The sequence below is a fragment of the Zophobas morio genome, unplaced genomic scaffold (assembly GCF_036711695.1).
Source record: "Zophobas morio isolate AGI-343-1 ecotype UQ-CSIRO unplaced genomic scaffold, CSIRO_AGI_Zmor_V1 ptg000072l, whole genome shotgun sequence".
NCBI classification, from domain to species: domain Eukaryota; kingdom Metazoa; phylum Arthropoda; class Insecta; order Coleoptera; family Tenebrionidae; genus Zophobas; species Zophobas morio.
Window position 1 is genome coordinate 81,058 of NW_026972177.1, and position 15,262 is coordinate 96,319.

At 22.8% G+C, this 15,262-nt stretch overlaps 1 protein-coding gene and 1 long non-coding RNA gene across 2 annotated transcripts; both read right to left on the minus strand.

Annotated features, from left to right (window-relative positions):
• Positions 1-1,321: 1,321 nt before the first annotated feature.
• LOC135143699 (uncharacterized) lies at positions 1,322-4,070 on the minus strand. Its single transcript, XR_010282885.1, has 4 exons — positions 3,988-4,070; positions 3,257-3,357; positions 1,749-1,875; positions 1,322-1,395 (listed from the first exon to the last, which is right to left on the minus strand). It is a non-coding gene; the product is annotated as an uncharacterized LOC135143699 (long non-coding RNA).
• A 9,345-nt stretch (positions 4,071-13,415) lies between these two features.
• LOC135143702 (uncharacterized) lies at positions 13,416-14,944 on the minus strand. Its single transcript, XM_064075606.1, has 3 exons — positions 14,867-14,944; positions 14,606-14,659; positions 13,416-14,544 (listed from the first exon to the last, which is right to left on the minus strand). Exons 2-3 carry the CDS (start codon positions 14,613-14,615, stop codon positions 13,439-13,441), a joined length of 1,116 nt encoding a protein of 371 aa, XP_063931676.1. The 5' UTR covers positions 14,616-14,659; positions 14,867-14,944; the 3' UTR covers positions 13,416-13,438.
• Between the last annotated feature and the right edge of the window lie 318 nt (positions 14,945-15,262).

Below are 15,262 nucleotides of genomic sequence, written 5' to 3' on the forward strand. Positions count from 1 at the left end.
TGATTCAATGTTTGTCTTACATTTTACGAAATTTTGGAGGTATAATACGCTTCCTCTACGGAACAATAATTTGATTGCTCCTTTTCTCTTTCTCCAAAAATTTTTATATCAAAAGTTATAATCGCTATTATTATTATAATAAACTAAATTTCCTTAAATGTTATTAAAAAAAAGGGACTATATAATATTTATTGAAATAATATATAAATTTAAAAAAAATAATATTCCCGCAAAATATTTACTAAAAAGTTTTCGTGTTTATACCAAAAAAATTTGTTATAACAGTAACATTCTTTTAGTTTTTTTTCCTTAAAAGTTTACTATCATTATTATAGTAGTAAACTACATTATAATAAACGGTATTCATTTAGATTATTTTTATAATGAAAATTAAAAATATAAAACATTACTTTTATTTATATAATTCTATATAAAAACATACAATAAATCTCTAATTATAATAATTTCTTTCAGTATATTTGTTGGCTATATAATAGCCAATCAAATAACTGATATATAGCAAAGCTGCTCTACAATTGTGTTATTTTTAAAGAAAATAATCAATAGATAAAAATAAAGAATAACAAAAAAGTTAGTATTATAATAAAAATATTAAAAACAAAAAACTTTAAAAGCCCTGTCAAACACTGAATGTTGTTGGCTTATAAAACTTTAAGTAAGAAAAATAATGGTCTTCCTCCTCATTTTAAAATATCACTTTAACGTTTAACAATGAACTCAAGCTTTTTAACCAAAAACTTTAAGGCTTATAAAAAGTAATGAAAATATATATAAACAGGTTGGTACTGATATTTGTTATTACTCGGTAACTTTTACGAGAACATCACGTGGTAGAGTAGTTTTTTTAAATCAAATTAAAAAGTAAAAAAATCTTTTTATATTTGCTTTAAAGAAATACTTAATAATTATTTTTTAAAAATAGTGAATAACGTTAAAATAATAAAGAAACGATACAACCATCAAACAAATTATAATAAACTTTACATATAAAAAAATGCTCATTTAAGTTTTTATATATAAAAACAAAATAACGAAAGTTTACATATAAATATATAATATAATAGTGAAGTTATAATGAAGAATAAAATTATAATAAAATGTTAATAATTATAAAATTGCATAAACATTAAAAATTAAAAAAAAATTACTGAAAATTGAACAGATTCAATTATTTTTATGATTATAAAAATAATTCAGAATTTCGATTGGTCGGACATGTTTAAAGCCTTTCTTTAGTTGGCACAAAATATTTTTATAAAAAAGGATACCCTTTACTTTTCCTTAGAAAAGTTGAAACTTTAGCAAGTACAACAGCTGCTCTTATTGATATTGCATTATTTTCACTATTTAGCAGGATCTCCAATAGAGGAAGGCCTTACATTGATATTATTACTTTAATTATTATCATTACTCATAAAATTTACTGTTACTTGTTATTAATTTATTTTTATAATTTTCTTAAAATATTCATTATTTTTAAGAGTACGTAATATTTATTTTTTACAAACTATATATTTTGTACCATCTTTTTCATATTTAAGGTTACATAGTAATTATTTAAATTATTCATTAATAAAAATATTAATATTATTGTTGCTTTTTTCTTTATAACCTCAAACTTTTTTATCAAAAACCCTAAAGTTTTACTATTATATAACTTTTTCTTCAATTCAAATATTTTTAATATATAAAGTTATTAAACTACTTTCTCATTATTTTATTATAACCTTCAGTAAATAGAGCATCATTTATTTCTTTGCTATAAGCTGCATAGGAAAGTGCCTCGAGGGCCAAGCATTGCTCTGTAGCTTTTTTACTTTGAAGACTTTTTACTATCGTACTGATAAGAGAATTCTATTAAAAGTAAAAAAGAAGAAAACTTTTATTTTTTTATAAATATTATTATTATTAGTAAAGTTACATAAAGTAATTATAGAGCCTTCAATTTTTTTTATTAAGAAAAACTGTTATTATCAAAGTTGCTTGACTTCATAAAAAAGTAAATAAAAACTTTTATTTGTAAAAAAAATTATTAGTATTATAATTATTAAAAGTTAGTTTTGATTATTATTACTATTATTAGTTATTTTTCATAAAGTAAAAATAAAACTTCCATTTTCTTGATAAAAAAATAATATAATTAATAATTATTATATTTAAGTTGCATAACTTTTAATAAAGTAAATAAAAATCTCAAAATATTATTATATAAAAGTTACTTAAATTCATAAAAAGCAAGTAAAAATCTCTAATTTAATAAAAAAATTTATTATCATTATAAAAGTTGCACAATTTCAAAAAAAGTAAATAACGAACTCTTTATTATAGTAAACATATTATTACCACAAAAGTTGATTATAAAGTAAATAACAAACTATTATCATAAAAAAAAAAATTATTATTATTGCTATAAAGTTGCATAACTTTTTATAAAGTAAATGAAAAACTCTCGTTTTCCAATAAAAATATTATAGTAGCGTTATAATCCTAATTGTTATTAAAGTTGCTTGATTGGATGTTATATAAAAGCTGATATATATAAAGTTTTATTAAAAGTTTGGTTTTATAATTATAATTATTATTATTGTTATTATTATTTTTTATTATTGTTGTTATTGTTATTGTTATTATTATTCTATACAATAATAAAAAAAGATTCTTTTCTTTAGTTTTTTAGAATAATAATTAATAATAAAAAAATAAAGTTATAATAACTTTTTTAGAATATTATTATAAAAAGAGATTATTTTTATGAAATATAAAACTTTATTAAACGTGCAAAAACTAAAACTACCAATGAGTTTGTAGTAATCCACGATTATTATGTATTTTTCCTATAATGTAATAAATATTTTTATTTAAAGTTTTAATAAATAAAAGTATACTAATTTATCTTTTTATATTATATTTAACTTTTATTATTATATAAATCGTTTGTAATAAATATTATTCGGATGAACATTTTTAAATTATACATTATTATATAAAATTCAATGTATTTTTATCATATCGTATATAATATTTAGAAAAAATAATTAATATTTAAGTTTTTTATAGTAAATTTAATTATATTGATTTTTATTTTTTTCATTAGTAAAATTAGTGCTAAACTAAAAATTTAAAACTCTATTACTTCCAAATTAAATTCATTATAAATATAAATTCCCTTTTAGTTACTTTATTTTTTTATTAATGGCTGAAGTTGAGTCAAAAAAAATAATGAAAAAAATAAAACCTGTTGAATAACATAAACGCCCAATGAAAGAGAAGAGGAAAAAGCGAGTAAAAGTAGTTGGAACCCGCATAATTTCTTTGATTCCGTAGAAGAATGCATAGCTTTTGAAAATAATAGTAATTAATAATAAAAATAACAATTTTTTTTCTTGTACTTCATAAAAAATTTGTAAAATATTTTTTAAAGAGAGCTGAGATATTAGTATAAATCTGAAAATTCTTATTGGTTTACATAAAAATAATAGCTTTACGAATGTTGGAACTTCTAAGCAACCAATAAAAGGCTTTTTTAAAAGTTTGAAATTATATGCTGCGAATGAGAAATTATTAGTTGAACTTATTATATCCAATCAAACGTTTTTAAGGAGTATCTGAAGTGAACAAATTCCGTCCCCTTTTTTGATTAATCTCCAATAAAAAACTTTTATTTATCTTAATATAAATAATACAAAGTTGTCCCGCCAAAGTAAAGTGCCCTGGTTAGCTAACCAACCCATATACCGTTATATAATTGGCTTACAAGTCTTTTGATAGGCTCTCGACCCGTATAAACACGTTAGGCATTATAAAATGAATAACTTCCTCATTCCACTAATATCTAAAATTGCTTTCACTATAAAACAAGCTAATGTCATAAAAAAGTAAGCTTTACATAAAAAAAAGTTCGAGCCTACTAAATTTTGAAAATTTTTTCAAATGAACCCAAAAATAAAACAACAATAAAATATTAACCATTCACGATGGCTGTTTTCATTCTTTCTTTGAATTGATTGGTCACGTCATCATTCGACTCAACAATAGTTTCGTCTTTGAAAATTACTTCAATTATCTGGCTAAAAATCGCCGCAATTTTTATAGAATTAAATTCAAAGTCGCCTCTACAAGAAATATAAAGAAATAATGTGTATCCTCACGAACACGTGATTAACCAAAAATGTAAAAAAGTTTTTTATTAACACGTTATAGTATATCTATTTATATTACTTTCAAGCTAATTTTTATATAATATTTATGTTGAAACTATCATTAATTTTAATGAATATAAATTAAAAAATTCATTATATAACCTTTCAAGTCCGAAATGTAAAATATTATCCAATAGAGAATCTAAAGGGCCTTCTTTAATAAATATGTAGACATTCTCTTCGTTTAGAGAGCACGCAATGGTATTGCATAAGCCACTCAGGGCTTCTAGAATTAAATGAAGTAAATATTACATGAATTTTATAGATATAAATAAACTAAAAAAGGGTCATTCAATAAATTGAAGTATAATGAAAAGGCCTTTTTCTTTGCTTTCGAAAGCACGGGCTAAAGAATCCACCCCAGCGCTATATAATTCTACTAGAAATTCAAAATCTGTAGAATTTTTCATTTAAAAAAATGAATCACTTACTAGCCTACAATGAAATTATAAAAAAAACTTTCATTAGAATTATGTATAAAAAAAAATTATTGAAACAAGCATGCGTTATACATATTTTATACATCATCTATTATTATTAACAAGTTTATAAAGTTCATAAGAAGTTCTTCATTATAAAAACAAAAGAAAATTCACAATAAATAATGATTACGTTGTACCCAACTTTTTTTATATTATTGCTTTACTTATTTATATTTACTACTGCAATATATATAAATAAAATATATAAAACTTTCTTTTCATTAATAATACGCATTAACTTTATTAAAATTCATTAAAAAGTTAGCATTTCAATATTTTGCTCTACGAGAACTTTAACGATACCTTCACAGCGACTAGCAAACTTTATAAAAAGTGCTGAAGCTCCTTTCCGTATTATCGGCATTTCACTATAATTTATGTATAATAAAAATATTAAAGAGAATAGTAAAATAAATTTTTTTAATAAACCTCGAAAGCCAATCAAAAAGGAATTCTTTCACTTGAAAATAAACATTTTTATAAGAGCCAAAGGAAACCAATAAGGAAAGACCTTTAAATCAAGAAACTCAAAAAATTGTTATTGTGTTTTCCCTAATGCTAACTTTTACTAAAGATTCTTTCATTAAAAAATAATTACTAAACTTTCATGCCACGTGACAACCCTAAAAAATTTAAAACTAATAGAGGGTAGGGCAGGGATTTCTTTATAGTAAAGCGTTAGTCAACGTATTGCTTTTGCCCTGAGCTATTATTCATATCTTTTTGGGTTTCTTACTTTAATGAAATTTTGGGGGGCCCTCGATACATATATATCGCTTTTTTTTATTGTGGCATCCAAAGCAGTGTTTTTATTGGTCACACTGTAACTGTACGCGCCACCAAAAACCAAAAAAAAAATTCTATTAATAATTTTGCTTGAAATATCTTTTTAACTTTTTCCAAACAATAAAATCTCCTTTTTTTAAACTAAACTGTAATATAATATTTTCTTAAAAGTTTATTATTTTACTAAATTATTTAATAATAATATCATGAACACTATTTTTTATAATAAGGAAGATATAATGATTAGAATTATTTTTACTGTTATTATAATGAAAACCTTCCAAAGCTCTTTGCAAAAGCTCCTTATCGGAGTCCAAAAATTTGTATCGACCTTTTCGAGATTCAGTCACGTGGTTTTCGATAACTGATAAAAACACTGAAACGGTATTTTGTTCCAGTAAAGAATCGATCTTTATTTACAAAAAGTAAAAATACGTAAACTTGCTGTACAAATAAAAAATTATTATCAATAATTATTGAGAATTAAATTCTTTAAAGCTGTTTATTTTTATAATTAAATAAAAAGGAGTATTCAATAGTCTATTCACATAAAGATAATAGAAATTTACCTCACGAACAACAGTAATGTTATTATATACACTGATAGTTTTTTAATGTATAATACTTTAATAAAATGAATTATTATAATAAATTAATAAATAAAAAAAGCTCGTCTTCACTACTTTAATAATATAATACTTTTTAAATATATGTAAATTTACTGCTCGAAAAAAATATATATAGAAAACTGATAATAATAATTTTATTTTTATTTATATTACTTTAATTAAGTGAATAATTAATAATAAAAAGTCAAATTCACTATTTCAAATGTATAATATTACATAAAAATAATAAAAACACATAAACTTTTTTTTTATTATATACCAATAAATAATCTTATTCTTTTCATAATTAAAAAATGGATTATAATATTAAAAATACTAATGAAGAGCGTTCTTCATTAAATTGCTTACACGCACTATTTCTTATAATAAATTTCTTGAAAATTATTTCATAAGAATAAGTTTTATCTTAACTACAGCTTGGTATTTATCTAAAAAAAATAATAAAAACAAATATTTATAGAAGTATAAACATTTTGTTTTATTCATTTATAACTTTCGTTATAGTACTCAGAAAGAAAAGTTATTTTATAATAGAAAAGTAAAAAAAATTCATAAATAAGTATAAGTAACTTATTTTTCCTATTAATAATTTATATTTTATTATTATAAAAAAGAAATCTCACAAAAGTTTATAAACTAATGATAAACATTTTGTATTATAAAAATGATAACTTTTTTTAATGGAGAATTAAATATAAATTTATTCATTCAAAAAAAAAGCATCTCTATTCATTATAATAAAGTATTTTTTTATAATAATCGGATTTATAGAAAAGAAAGTTTCTAAAACTATAAAAAACATTTAAATAATAAAAATATTAAAGTTTCATTTTTTTTAAACATTTTTGTTATTTATTTTGCATTTTCAAATTTTATATTATTAATATAATAATTTCTTATTGCGATTAAATATTGTAAAAAAATTACTTTTTTCTATTGAAAAATTTATATCACTTTTATGACTTATATAAATGTGCAAAATTATAAATTAGAAAATATAATAAAAAAAAGAAAAATAATAAAAGTTCCTATAAAAATATATTTTATAATATAACAAAATAATAATAATAAATAAATTGCAGAGAACATTCCAGTTTGAAAAATAATAATAAAATACTGATAACATATAGTTTACTGTTCATGTTAAAGTTAATAATAAAACTTTATTTTTAACAAAATAATAAAATTTTTAATATTAAAATATAAAAGTTACTATAATATTATATATTTATAGAGTATAATAACAATAATAATAATAAAATAATATCGAAACGAGGTATGAAATAGTTTTTATAAAATACTATTAAATGTTCAACGAATTTATGTTTAATTTCTGATTGGTGCCGAAGTATAAAAGATCATAATAAATTTTGAAAAGAAGCTTTATATAAAATTACAATGACTTTAAAAGTCGAGCGATAAAAAACTTAGTAAATTCATATATTATTTAAAAATAATTAAAAAAATATAAAAGTTAACGACTTTTTATACTATAAAAGTAGTAGATTTCTATAATATTTTAAAAAAAATAAAAACGTTTTAAAAACTTTTAAAAAAAATCTTATAATATAAATATAACAAAAAATAAGTAATTGAAAAAAATTGAAAAGCTTATATAATAAAAGTATTTTTAAAAGTAATAAATACAAATTTCAATAATAAAATAAATATAAAGTTTAGGAAAACTATTAAAAATAATAATAAGCTTGTATATATAAATTTACTTCTTTATTACTTCTAAGCAAAACGAGTAAATTTCCAATAGCTTGATTCTTTATTTCCGGAGTAACAGAAGCCCCTTTTATAATGAAATATAATAAAAATAAAACTTTGAAGTCTTAAAGAAAATTCGTTACTAAATAAAAATATTTTAATGTAAGAATTAAAAACAAAATAAAAAACAAAATTTATAAATTTATTATAATAACTTAAAAAAATTAAAAACGCTATAATTAAAGTTTAATTCTAAAATTAACATGTATTATATTTTATATTCAAAATAAAGAAATATGAAGTACATTAAAAAAATAAAATTATAAAACCTATTGCATAATCAGGAACTTTTCCTTGTAAAATTAGCAAAAAGTCTGACACGGATCCTAACATTAAGATTAATTTGATAAAAAAATTATGTAAACGAAAAAAAAAAAAAGTTAATATTTTGTATGAAAAGTTAAAAACATTTTATTAAGTTCATTAGAAATTACAAAAAAAATTATTCTGATGATAAATATTTGATAAGTTTTGTGAAAGTGAAAAAGATGATTCACTTATGGTTTCTATACTTCATTAAAAAAAATTTTAAGTTTGCTACGGTCAATTATGAGAACTTTAAGTAAAATAATAATAGCAGTAATAGTTTAGGTGTTCTTGAAAATTCTAATAAAAAATTTAAAAAAGAAGTCATTGCATTATTTTTTAAATCAATTACCGAAGCTCGACTATAATATGTATAAAAGATTTATAAGAAATTAATATAATGCAAAAATATGAATTTCATAGAAAAAAATCTTATTAAAATATTGTAGAATAAAATATTTTAAAACTTAGTAAGATTCTATAAAAAAATGATTAAAAAAATAAATATTTTAAAAAATTTCAAATAAAATTAGGATAAATCTTAAAAAATCTTACAACACAAAAGCTCAATTATAATAAGCTTAATATATTTAAAAAAAATTTATATGATAAAACAATTTTTCTGAGTTTCATACAAAAAATTTTAAAAGAATTTTATACAAGTAAATAAAATACTCCAAAAAAAACTTTGAGTTATTAATAAAAAAAGAAAAATGAAATAAAAGCAAAATTTAAAACTTGAAATAATCATTTCTATAAAAAAATAATATAACCTTCAGAAGAAATCTTTTGTAATTTACTAGAAACTCGAGCAGCCGCTTCTAACGCCGCTTTGTTTTTCGAATCAATTTGCAAGAGCCTTTTTAAATCTCGAAAAGCTTCAGCGTAGCGAAAATTCAGCTCCTGAGCCTGAAAAAATTTTTATATATAAAAAGATTTACTATAATCATAAAGAAATTTTAAAAAAATAAAGGTATAAAAAGTTTTTTGTTTAATATTTATTTAAAATTAAAAAGTGGAAAAAAAAAGAATATGAAGACATGAAGAAAATATTTCTATATAATGTATTTAATTGAGAAAAGTATAGTTTTTTCATACACCAGACTCCATTATTAATAAAAACAAAAATTAAATAAAAAAAAGTAATAATCGTTAATAACTTTGCTATATTAAATTCATTAAAATATCAATAAAAAATGCAACACCTATAGGAAAACAAAAATGTTTTAACGTAGAATATTTAAAAATAAGATATATATATATTAAAAAGAGATTCTTTAAATAAAATTGTAGACTAATTTTTTTAACTATAGAGAAATTTAGATTTGTATAAACAAGTTCCCTCTATTTATAAGAAACAAAATAAAATGTTAAATACGAACATAATCATGCCAGTATATAAAAAATTATATCAAAGTCTAATAAGTTTGCCCCAAATTTCAGTAAAGAAGCGTTGACGGTCAACATTTATTCAACTAATTAAAAAATTCCAAAGAAGTATAATAATGAAGTAAAACTTTTTTTTAAGTTTCATATAAAACTGAACAATTTTATCTGCTCCGCTTAATTATAATGTAATCTAATAAGAAAACATAATGAAGTTAAAAAAAAGTTGTATAACTATAGAATTAAATAAATCCCTTTAGCGTAGTAGTTAACATTCGCTTAGCAATTTTACCTGCTTCGCTTAATTAAATTATTTTCAGGAAAAAAAATTTACGAAGATTAAAAAATTTGTATTACTAATAATTTGTCTAAAGCTCTCTTGTGTAGTATTAACCATTCGCTTAACAGTTATCTCTGCCTCGCTTAACCAAACTTATTATAAAAGATAAAAGGGAATTTAAGAAGTCTAGGCAGAAATCTAAAGAAATTTGCTAAATACTAAAAACATAGTTTTTTAAAGGTTTGCTAAATCACTTACAAAAAACTATTTTATAACTTAAAAAAAATGGTTCAAGTTTAAAATGGTTCACTTTTAAAACTTTTCTTAAAAAAAATTAAGTAATGGGAGATTCAAAACAGGCAACCAACAATTGTGGAAATAAATTATTTGCACTATTTCTTTTTTTTTAATAATGAAAAGTAAATATCAAGCAAAATTAAACTCCAATTTATATTTCAAAATATTAGTTTCAAATTACGTAGTATAGTATTACTGTAAAAATTATTAAAACTATTTGTAAAAATTTAACAACTTATTTATTTACTTCGGCTCTCGAAAACTTATTAATTTCAGAACCTTCATTTATTTACTTATTACCGTAAAATAGAAAAGCCTGATAACTCCCTTGAAGAATTTCGAAGGAAAATAAACATTGTTGTACAAAATAATTATAAAAACTTATTTTTACTTTAGAATTATAATTACAAAAAATAATGATGTATATAAAACTCGTAAGATTAGCCCCTATTCATTTTATAATAAAAAAATTAGTAAAATTTTTTATATTTTTTATATGTTATAAATCTATTTTAAGATTTTAAAATTTGCACACTTTTTTTATTAACTTTAAGTAGATCAGTTACTGAAAATATAAATAAGTTTGAAAAAAAATTTCTAACAAAATTTTAATCTCCTTTGAGCAGCAAATAGGAAATTCTTTTAAAAACTTTTTTATATAAATACAAAATGAATTGATTATAATTCTTGGCTTAAGTGTGCAACACAAACCCGAATAGTTTTTTTTTCATCTTTTAGTAAACGACTGCATTAGAAAAAGATTTTGAATTAATAATATCAGTTTTATTTTTACTGGAAAATTATTTAATGTTATTAATATAAGAGGACCAGTTTCAGTTTGGCTAAAATATTAGAGTTAAATTTTTATTTATCTAAAAAATTAAAAAACTTTAGAAACCAAATTAAACAAGTAAAAAGCTCATAAAAATGTTTAAAAAAACCTCAAATCGAAAATTTATAATTTAAAAAATATTTAAAAAATTAAAAAAAGTGCAGTGCCTCCGCTAACACTTATAAATCAAAATTTTATGGCGTTATAATTATATAAATTATAAATTAAAAATATTATAACTAAAAGTGCGAATATTTAGAAATTACTAAAACTAGTGAAAAAAGACTGGAAAATTTATTAGAAAGAAAAATATGATCCATAAATTGAAAGCAAACAATCCAAATCAATAAAATTCAAATATATATATTTTAGGATTACTTAGAAAAAAAAGTAAAGAAATAAAAATTTTTCACCTGTGCTCTGCGATAAAGAGCTTTGGCATCCGTAGCGCTGTGCTTTAAAACTTCACTGCAATCTTTTATGGCTTTGTCATATTGGCCGAGTTTTAAGTAACAGGCAGCTCGATTGTTAAAAAGGATATTCACTCCATTTAAATCTAAACTGTCTGAATTAAAAAATTTGTAATTCTTGCAATTGACAGGATTTTTAAAACTTGAAAGAAATCATAACTTTATTATAAATTATGTTTTCTTTGGTTTTTCATAAAGATTTGCACTAAAATCTTTCAAGTCAAAATTTTATAGCTTAAATTATAAAATTTTCAGTAAATTTTATTAACCAGTTCCAAGATAGTAACACAAAAGTTAGTGCCTTTTACTATTTAAAAAACAACTTATTGTTTAATAAGTTATGAACCGGCACCATCAAAAAAATAATAATAATTTATATAAAAGCTACCTATTATTAAGCAAACTGAGATACACTTAATAAATAAACGTTATAGAAAGTAAAACTAATATTATAAATTAACGTACACATTTATATGCTTTACCCGAACTTTTTAGTTGCACCTCAATGGCTTCACTATAACAAATCTTGGCCTCTTCATATCGATCGGACTTAAAGAAATAGTTGCCTTTATTTTTTAATTCCAAGGCAAGATTACCCAAAGGCTAAAAGTAAGCATATTTCGTCACGAAAGTAGTGAAAATTAATGGTGTATCAACTTTTTTTTTTAATAACGAAACTTTATCCTAAAAAAACTTAAAACAATTTAATTTTAAAGGTTTGTAGTCTAAGTATTTTCTATATATATATAGATTACTAAACCTTAAAAATAGTAAATATGGTTAATTTAAAAGCAAAGTATACTAAGATAGCAAAAAGTAAAGAAAAATAACTATAAACCCATAAAATATAATAAATAAATACATTTTCCATCCTTAACATTTTCTATAATTACTAAGTAATATAAAAATGGTGTAGTACGCACTTCACTGGTCCCCTTGCGAAACTTAGCAGCCTCTAATTTGTTTGGCTGCTTTAGTTTGTTCATTCAAATTTAAAATAGCTAGTGCTGCCTTATTAAATTTTATACTCATTATATAAGGTTATAATTATAGACTTCATATAATACTCTCTAATAAAAACAGAAAAGAGATTGTATAAAATTGCACTGTAGCGGATCGAGTAACATCTGTGGCAATAATAGTCTCAGCGCATTTACGAGATGCGCTAGTAGAGTCATTCACTGACTAATTTAGTTGACTTTCCCATATTGAATTAGATATTTCTTTTTTCGCTTCTACTAATATTTTATAGATACTTTTCACAAGTTAATGAGATGCAAGACCCGGAGGGGTGGCTTTTGGCGCTCGTTACTGCTATCTTGTAGTCATTTCGAGAAAGTTATAATACTTCCTTAACAGGTGCACTGTAAATCATCCAACTAATTATTTGTTATACATATACTTTAAAAAATGTTCGTACTTAGCTTGAGTCCTACCTTGTATGAATCTATTTTATCTAGTTCTGTACCGAAATTTCAGTTTTAAAATATTTTTAAGATCCCTCCCAAAGCTAAAGTAGAGGGGCAAATTTAAAAAATAAGACAGAATGCCAGTCTTCACTACATTGAAGATTTACCATTCTTTTTTATTAAAAATTCTACTAAAATAAAGCAACTCGTGGTTAAAAGTAAACTAGTTAACTATTTACTTTCCACTATAGTTCTTTCGGTTTAAGAAAGAAACCCCGAGCTTATGCTTATCGCTTCTTCAGTGTTCACTGTTTTTATATATTAGGCCTTATATTAAGAAATTATCAAATACAAAAGTGGCGAATTAAAGTATTTATTAGCTTAAAGTAAATCAAGGCTGAACGAAAAATCTCAAGTATAAAAAAAACTATAAATTTAGATTACAAAGTCGTAATATTGACTTAAGTACTTATAAAAATAATATTGTAATTACAAGATTTCTAAAGATTACCCTTTAGCGACAGGATTCTTTACAAATTATATAAAAGTTTTTACTCCAAATAATAACTTAGTAAGGGTATAACTCTTTACGTCCCTCCTTATTTAATGCATTCTCCTTCTTTACTTTCGCATCAGCGCAGTACCTGACAATTTCACACGACGCCATATCCAGTTTATAAACAACATCCCGATTTTGTTTATAGAAATTAATGGCTTCCCTATAAAGTTCAGCCTCTTGAAATAAAAAAAGAATGCAGGAAACAATCACATTGCTTATTTCCGATTTTGTACTTTTAAAGTTTTCAAAGTACTCTAAAGCGCTTTCCAAAGCACGCGGTTTTACATGGGCGCGGATCAAAGCCGTTAGAATCCCGCGGGAAACAGATTCTTTATTCCATAAAACCTGTTTCTTCTTAAGTGTTTTTATACATTCTTTAGTTCTATAACTAAAAGGCTCAACAAAATCGTTTTGAAGATCTTTACAAATCTCACCACTCTCACTATTGTTATTATAGAGAGAAAAGGTCTCTTTAGCTAATTCTAAAGGGCCATCTCTGCAGGCTTCCAAAACGCTCAAAAAAAGGGAGGGCTTCATTGGGATAGGAGTGTGAAGTGATTTTAATTCATCATAAAAGTCAAGAGCTTCTTTAAATTTTCCTACTTTTGCATATATTCCAATTAAAGAGGCATAAGATTCCACGATCTGGTGAAGCGGAATTACATTTACTAGATGAGGCTCATCCAGGCAGGGCTTATAACCCTGAAGCGATTTTATCGAAACAGTATTATTATCTACTTGAAAAGATAACGCCTGTTTCATACAATCAAAAATTTCTTGTGCAGTTTTATAATAACTATTAATACGACAAATATCGATAAGTCGAGAAAATGGAATAAAAAAAGAAAGCTCCTCATTGTTGAGCAACTCGATAAGTTTTCCAATAACGCCCCATTGATTATCTGTAGCGCAAGATATAAACACAACCTCGTACGCCTTCAAAAGTAACTGTTTTCGTTCATATGTAAGCGCCTTGTCTTTAACTTCAATCCTTAACTTTTTAAGAATTTCTAAAGATTTTCTCCAATCTACTTGACTGAGAGGTAATAAAACTTTAAAAAGTGTGCTCTCAGTAGTAAGTATACTTCCCTTACGCATATATCGGTACATAATTGCTATTAAAAAAAAATATAACATTAACTTAGTGAAATGAATTATTAAAATTAACAACAATACAAGCCTCCATTGCTTGAATCCTTAAATGTTCCAAAATTAAAGAGGAAGTATTCCCTAATAATAGGATATTAAAACATAATATGTAACTTAAACATCTTATCTAATGTGCTCTATAATATCGAATTCATATAATTTTATTCTTACTGGTATAAAAGTAATATTTTTCTTTGTTAAGGAAAACAATAATTATATTAGTATCTAAGAAAAATTTATGAATTTAATAATATTTTCTGAAAGGTAGACTAAATTAAAAAAAGTAACTTGTTATCTCTCTCAGAGAAAAAATTTCATGCTCCGTAACTCGATGTATTGCATGTTTCTGTAAAAATAATACGGCATGACGTGGCAACCGGGGAAAGCGTAGTAAGTTACTTAATCTCATCGAAATAAAAAGTAGTTATTGAAGTCCCAAACGTAGTAACACCGCCTATGGAAGCATGCGTGGTTTACTTTACTACCTCAACAAGGTACTTTATCAAGCCTTCCTTTTTAAAACACGTAAGCAGAGAGGCTGTGCAAAATTTTCTTATAAAAAAAATTCAAAGGAGTAAGTTTTATGTCTGCTTATACACTGTTATTGACTATATTTTATATAGGAAATATAAAGTTTCGAAATTAAAAAACTCTGTTACAGCTCCCCCACGTGACGAATTTATG